General features: G+C 36.6%; 1 protein-coding gene across 2 annotated transcripts in view; it reads right to left on the bottom strand.

The window, feature by feature from the left end:
* Positions 1-7,996, bottom strand: part of LOC110026877 (L-arabinokinase-like) — a 72,926-nt gene that overhangs the window by 41,529 nt on the left and 23,401 nt on the right. For both annotated transcript variants that reach the window (XM_020728070.1, XM_020728071.1), the window contains 7 exons: positions 6,611-6,668; positions 6,448-6,515; positions 6,303-6,365; positions 5,137-5,190; positions 4,949-5,051; positions 4,743-4,852; positions 4,529-4,648 (listed from right to left, as the gene is read on the bottom strand). In XM_020728070.1, the coding sequence (XP_020583729.1) occupies positions 4,529-4,648; positions 4,743-4,852; positions 4,949-5,051; positions 5,137-5,190; positions 6,303-6,365; positions 6,448-6,515; positions 6,611-6,668 (576 nt within the window). The remainder of the gene's footprint in view (positions 1-4,528; positions 4,649-4,742; positions 4,853-4,948; positions 5,052-5,136; positions 5,191-6,302; positions 6,366-6,447; positions 6,516-6,610; positions 6,669-7,996) is intronic.

The following is a 7,996-nucleotide window of genomic DNA, read 5'->3' as shown; positions in this document are numbered from 1 at the left end:
CCCCCCCGCGCACTTCCCCAGCCTTCCAAACTACGCCATAACCCTCAACCCTTCCCCCTTTCCCCATTTTCACCTTGCCGACACCATCGCCGCCCTTGGCTATTCTCTTCCGGTCCTAGTCGGGGGTTTGAATGTTATTGTATTCCACTTTCCCGTTTGTGTCGTGTTGTAACCTTTTTTCTAAATTAGTAAAAGTTTATTTTTGTGTTTCCACTGAATTCCACCTAGTTCTGGTATCATTCGGTATCAAAGCTAGCCCAATCATATTCCCATCCTAGGGCTTCTTAACATCCGCCAAAAACCAAAATTTTTTTTGCTTATTTCTTAATCCCTAGTCATGCCACCAAGGAGATACATGTCTGAGCCTACACGAGAAGAGATAAGGCGGGAGCTCCGTCACCTTCAAAAAAGTCTTGTAGAGATTGAAAAATTAACACAGAAAGAAGTTACATTTGACCGAGATCTGGAGAATCAAAGAGGAGAAAGAAATGAGGATCTGAATCCCTTCCATAAGGATAATTTCAGCAATGAAGAAGATAGGCCAAGGTGTTTCAAAATTCAGTACCAGAGGAGACCTAGAGAGGGATATTTGAATCCCCTCAGAAGGAGACTCACAGAGAGAAGATATCATTAGGAGGACACAAAGTCTTCGGCATCAAGTTAGATCTGCCAGAGTTCGAAGGAGGTATGAGTCCTGAGGATTTCATTGATTGGTTACAGGTTGTTGAGCAGATCTTCGAGTAAAAAGATGTGTCAGAGTATAGACGAGTCAAATTAACAGTCATCAAGCTGAAAAATAGTGTTTCTTTGTAGTGAGAGAACTTATAGAAAAAGAAGAAAAGGGAAGGCATTTATAAGATTGTCAGGTGGGAGAAGATAAAAAATGTGATACAGAGGAAATACCTCCAACCCCATTACCGCCATGATAAGATTCTGAGACTCCAACACCTGCAGCAAAAGGATCCATCAGCAAAGGAGTTCACGGAGCAGTTTAATCAGTTGCAGATGAAGTGTGATCTGATCGAACCACAAGAGCACACCATAGTCTGTTATCTTGGGGGATTGAAGCCAGCTATCAGCGAGGTGGTACAAGCTTACTTTAGGGATCGATGAATACTTGATATTAGTGAAAAGAGCTAGAAGAGTAAAGAACGACTATCAGCTTATTCAGAAGCATAAGGAGAAGCATAAGACGAAGAGCATTGAAGAAAAAGAACATGTTGATTAATCACAGGGTTCAAACGAGAAAAAAATCCAAGAATGATTTCAGATGGAATTGCCAGAGGTATGACAAAGAGCACTATGGTAATTTACGCTAAATGTGGAAGACAACATAAAGGTGAATACTCAATGGGCTCTAACAAACGCTATAAGTGTTGTCAGTCTGTTCATATAGCAAGCTATTGTTCATCTCTTGAGCAAAAGAGCGTTGAAGGTCAGAAAACAGGTGGAGCTCCTTCACACAAAACTGCAAGCGGGCAGAAAAAGAGAGACTCTATAGCTTCAACTTCTACCCAAGGTCAATCATGACAACCTATTTGAAATCAAGTATATTCCCTTTAATCATACTGAGCCTGAAGAGTCTATGGTTACTGATGGTGATGAGGTCTGACGAGTTTGGAGTTTTTTATATATACACTATTTTTATTTGCTTCAGTATTGTTATCCGAAGCATAGTTGAGCGCCTTATTTTTTAGTCTTTACCTTTATAATGATTACTTTTTCATCTTAAGGAATGACCACTAGTTTCATGGATAACTAATGATGATCTTTTTAATAAGAAATGCCTTGAGGTATGTTTATAAATTTCGATGATGAAATTTATGTAAGCGAGGAAGATTGTAACATCTTGTTGTTTTATTACCGGAAGAGGAATCGAAAGTGTCTAACAAAGTGGTAGAAGCGATGGGAGAAGAAACGAGAAGACATAAATCAAATAAAGAGGGAGAGCAAACGAGGTGATCGGAAGGCTGCATACGAGTTCACCCAATAAATCGACTTGAAATGCGGGATCTCTCGTTTAAGCAGTCAAAGAGCAATGGAAGGGGTGTTGAGTGCTTTCTTACTAGAGGAGACAACGCAACAAGTCTCATGCTAGAGAAAAGAAGTGGATGGCAGTTTTGGCGGGATCTCTCGTTTAAGTAGTCAAAGAGCAATGGAAGGGGTGTTGCGTGCTTTCTTACTAGAGGAGACAACGCAACAGGTCTCATGCTAGAGAAAAGAAGTGGATGGCAGTTTTGCGCTACTATGTCAAGTTGAATCGAGTCGAAGGGGAAGGAGGAGGAGCTTCCTTGCATGCGTAAGACTTCGATAATGCCCTAAAAGGTGCATCGCCTAGAGGAGGAGACGCCGGATTGAAGGAGTCGAAGCTAACTCATACGTCGTCAAGCAGGCGAGGATGGCATGGAACTCGTAGAGGGGAAGAAGAAGCCTATGCGTAGTTTAAGTATCGACATGGTAAGTTTAAAGCTAAAGTTAATTGAAATAATAATAATAATAATGATATATATATTTTTTTTAATTGAATAAAAATTAAGTGGGATTAGATAAAGTAAATTTAATACTTAATTAATGAAAAGGTAATAATTTAATATCATGTTTATGTTAGATTTCTAATTTAGAAGAGTTGACGTCAAGGCGAATTCAAGCTCAAATTAATCTTCATTAAGATGAGCACTCCTACTCTTAAATTATAGTATTATTTTGGTATCTCTTATAAACTAGTTTTATGGGTTGCTTAATGCAATTAATATTTATTATATTAAATTTTATCGGTCATTTCAATGTGAATGTTTATAATCTCATATTATGAAATATTTAATACATTATAGTATTACATGTAGAGTGATATGAAACTATGAATGATATGATTGATTATATGTGCATAACTGATTATGATAGAGTTACCACATATATGGTACTAGCGAAAAAATGCTAAGGTACTCGTGCAAGTATATAGAAAAGCATATTGATATTTATGTTTTTAATTGGCACAATTTTTAAACGGTCATTTCGATGTGAATGTTAATAATCTCATATTATGAAATTTTTAATGCATTATAGTATTACATATAGTGATATAAAATTATGAATGATATGATTAATTGTATGAGCATGACTTACTCTGATGGAGTCACCCCTTTATGGAACTAGCGGGCGAACGCTAAGGTATCCATGCACGTATATGAACAAGGATATTGATATTGATTTATCATAATTGACATAATTTTTAGACAGTGCTCATGTAACAGTTGTATATAATGAAATTGAAAATGTTATTTATATAGTCTGATTCATTGAATAGCATGTCAAACATTTCTATTGATTTATTAAAAGCTTAATTAACATGCATATTGCCTTTTTTTTTATTGTATTACTATAGTTTAAGAGGATGATTATTCACTGGTTTGTTTAGCTCACAGTTATTTTAAACTAACTTTTCAGATTAATTTAATTGATTAAAAGATGAGTGATAGAAGAGAAAACGTTTATAAAAGACGCGAATAACCAGCAGCGAGGTAAACTTAATTTTATTGCTTTAATTTAATATAATTTGTGGAACTTTCATCCGTTAAATAATAACTGAATATAAAAAATTTTATTTATACCGTTCGACTGTCTGTTCCCTTCTTAATTAATTTCGAACCCTAGGCCGAGTCATAACACAAAGTGGAGGACACATACAGGTCACAAGGAAGGGGATTAGAATAGTACTACTAAACCTACTTGGATACCAAGCAAAGGAAAAAAAAAAGATTTTTGTGTTTAATCAAAGAAAACCCTTATTCAAGATCACCTAATGGAACAAAGCCCACCTACATGAACATGAAAAATTCCTAAAAGAGCTAGTGTTACCAGAGCACACAGACCTTGAGTACAAAGATGAAACTCCCTTTGCCGTATCATTTTTTCCATTACATAAGCAGAGTGTGATGACAATTATTAACTTGAGTATCTCTTCATCCTATCTCTTATCTTCTTGAGGTTAATTCTCATTCTAAGGAAACTGAGATTGAAATTAAGGTATTTGGGTCTCCTTCCTTTACTTTTTAACCTTTATTCTACCATAGAATTCTTCCATTGTTCTGATTGATGCTTGTCAAATCATGTAAAAACCTGAACAATTAAACTTGTTTTGAACATCGCATACAAAGCCAGCAACATATGCAAAGACGGGAATTAAACACAAATTCCTAGAGCAGTCTTGCTATGATTAGGAAATCTTGTGGCGTCAAAATAATCAAAACTGCAGAGAATATGAATTCTAGTTTTTAATATCTTCCACATAAAGTCCTACGCCAATCAGAAAGTTAGCATGTGTAACTTTGACCTTGAAATCAACAAGGGTTTATCAATTTAACTATATGATCCAACAAAGTATGATGAGAAGAGAAATTTGATAAAAACAAGAAACTTTAAGTAGTCTTAAAAAGAAAGAAATTCTCAGCTGAAAAAATAAATTTAAAAAATTAAAATGAATTTAGAGAAATAGGCATCAAAGCAAAGAAGAATAGGAAGAAGGGAGTACCTCACCCCCATTAATACCACCATCGTAACATGGGCGAAGCATAAGAGCACGAGAAAGGTAAGGGGTCCATCTTCCGGCAAGAAAGTCTCTCCTGATCATCTCCACACCACCTTCGTAATGCTACAACAAAAAAAAACACCATTTAAATAATTGGTACACATGTACAATGATTACTCTGAACAAAAAAAAAAACAGAGGTACTTATTGTTACAACCTCAAGTGTATTCCTTAAAAATGGCTCTTCATTAAAATAATCTCTTCGTACAAAGACAAATGGAAGCCTAAATGCTAATGCTTCGCTGAATGTGCCATAACCAATCTTCCCTGAAATTATAGGTTTATTTGACAAACCAAAACTCAATTGAAACAATTTATACAAAAAAAAAAATATTATTATTAGGTTCCCTTTAGGATTATTACCAAGCATGCAATCTGATGCCGCTATCAAATCAGGTGTGTAAGCATCTTCTCGAACTTTTATAAAGTTCGGAGGAAGCTCTTGTGAGTCAGATGCACCACATACCTTCAGAAAATTGAAGTTATTATAAAGATAGGTATCTCGAAAGTCGAGTAAATTTAATTCTAACAAAGTTCAGAAGGGTACATACCAGGCACAACCAACCAGAAGGTAACCACTCCTCCTGAAGGTTCCAACCAGCTGGCTGCAGAAACAAAAAAATGGTGAAAAAATAAAAAATGTTTTAGGAATTTGAATTTATAAACAAAAGAAAGGAATGCTATATCAGTATCAAATAATCGTAGAAAGTTTGAGAATACTTCTCATGAATGTGACAATCAGGTTCTAAAGCCAGAATAAAAAACACGTATACCAGTTGGAATCATTGTTGAAACATGTTTCATGGCAAGCCTGGATAATCAGTTAGGTTGCTCCATGATGACTTCGAAGTCAATATTTAAATCATGAAAGCCACCTCTCTAATGTATCATACGACTGCAGCTCCACTTTTTGAGCACTATGTGACTCCTAGTCATCCAATGGAGACGGAGCACAATAACAATGACGGCGATGAAGAGGAAGATGAGGAGTGACTGTTATTTTGTTTTCCTATTTTCATTACTTATATATTTTATGTTTTTCGGTATTTTTATTATTTTACATATTTTATTGTACTAACTTTTCTGTGTTAGTGTTTCTATTTTTCATTTAAGGGATCCCAAAGTACGAGACACCCGCTTTTAAGATGACATTAAGTAGTCCAATATAAGAAAAATTCAGTTGCCCATATTTTGATATTCATTTCCTAACCAGTGCAATTAAAAAAGGCTCCAGCTGATGCGGGGCCAAAATGTTGATGTATGTCGCCTTGGGGCCCTTGCCATATGTTGCAAAGGGCTGTTATGTAATGGAAGCAACTCACACATTGTGTCATTCTTAATCTCTGTATTTATTATCATAAAAAGTAAAAAATTACAGGAATTCCAGCTTCTTTTTCTGGACTTCTGTAAGATAGCCCTTTTTTCTGTTTGGTTAAAAAAAAAAAATTCATCCTTTTTGGTTGAGCAATGAATAATGGCCAAGGCTTTGGCAGATATTCAATGAAACAATGAGAATTTAGGTTGAGAAACTGAATCCAATGAAATGAAACAATGAGAATTTAGGTTGAGAAACTGAATGAGAATCATTACAATTTTAGAGGAACAATATTTTTATCTCCCCATAGTCAACAAAATGCAAAACATTGAACAAGACTAAGAAAAAAAAATGGGAACATCAGCCCGTGAACGTAAAGATAAATGATATTTCAGTACATACTTGCCCACCAAAGTTGAAAATTATTAGCTTCACTTCCTCTCCAATTCCAAGCTCCGTTCTCACCTGGTTATTAAAATCTATGATAAGCTAAGGCATAGAATACAGCAAGTTACCTTCAAAATTCGTTTTCTAGTAGAAATCATACCTCTGATCGGGATTTATGTGCTCTCCTCACAACCAGAGGAACATCTATAGCATCCCTGAAAGCAGGCACTTCATGATTCATGATCATGACATAACATTCAATCAGTCGTGAAAAAAAAAACGTTAAAAAAATTGAGTGCAGATTTACAATTGGCTATACATACTTGGTGAATAACCAGGAAGCCGGATAACAAACTCACAATGAGAATAGTCTTCAGCTATCTGCCAAAAAATATGACAGGGTTACATAAACAATATTAAATTTGCAGTGGAAATTCAAAACTAATCTTTTATATAACTGTAAAAGCTGTTCAACATTTATTCCTCGACATAAATATATGACCATCCTTTTCACAAGTTTTTAGTTCAGCACAGAAATGAAATGTAATGCAGTCTATTGCAAAGCATTAATTGATGGGTAAATCGTCTGTCCTTAGGACAAGCATTGCTTCAATTTGGCCCACATTTTTAGAAACCCTATAATTGCATTCCTGAACCAGATTACATGCCTTATCTTGACCATTGCAATACAAATCCCATAAAAAATTCTTCAAAATCCAAAGTTGTTCTTCGCTTATAAGATGAATCTGGCAACCAGGTTAAAACTTGAGATGATGATGCGGTGCTTTCCTGGCTGAACCAGACGCTGCACCTGGGGGCTGAACCGATTCTGCTGGAAGGAAAATAGTGTTATGGCCCAAAGGGGGTCCCACCTCTCCTAGCTATCTACTAGTTTTTGTGTGTGTTTTTTAGTGTTTTAGGGTTCAATTTTTATTGTGTTTTCTGTTAGGACAGCCGTCGGCGTCCCCTCTTTTCCTCCTTAGGGTTGTATCCGATGATGAGTGATGCTCCGGCTGTATCTCACTCTGAGGTAGTGATTATCCTTCGTTTTCTCCTCCCACAACCTCCTCCTTGTTGGTGCCCTCCACCCTCCCATCTGCAGCCGTCTGGAACCTGCTGGGTGGATTCCCCTTGAGCCGCAACTCCCCTAGTTGTCACCCATGGTTGTTCTATTCGCGCCTCCCCGCTAACTTACTACTTGCTTTTTGCCCTGCGGCTACTCCCACCGCCGAGCCTCACCTTCCCTGTTGGAACCTCACCGTCAACCTATCGTCCCTTCCCCTATGACTGCCTAGTAGTTGACCATCCTCCAGGCGCCTTCTCAATTCACTTCCACAATCCCCTGTTTTTGCTTCTACCACAACAAATTCAAACTCTAACCATGACATCAAGAAGATAAATGTTCGAACCTACCCCAAAAATCCACCCTCGACCTAAGCAATAGTTCAAGTTTGTGTTGTATCTTTGTTATTTTCTAGTCTAAGTGTCTTTGATTGTAACTCTATTTTTTTTTCAGTAATAAAAGGTGTTTTCCCTATTTGGGTTAACTCCGGTATCAATTGGTATCAGAGCTAGCCTAACATGTTCCTATCCTAGGGTTTCTCGCCATCCTACGCATCTCAACCCCAAAAATTTATTTCCTATCCTAAATACTCTCTTCTACCACAACAAATCCAAACTCTAACCATGACATCAAGAAGATAAATGTT

This window comes from Phalaenopsis equestris, unplaced genomic scaffold (assembly GCF_001263595.1).
Source record: "Phalaenopsis equestris unplaced genomic scaffold, ASM126359v1 Scaffold000402, whole genome shotgun sequence".
Taxonomy (NCBI): Eukaryota; Viridiplantae; Streptophyta; class Magnoliopsida; order Asparagales; family Orchidaceae; genus Phalaenopsis; species Phalaenopsis equestris.
This window is presented reverse-complemented; position numbering and strand designations above follow the sequence as displayed.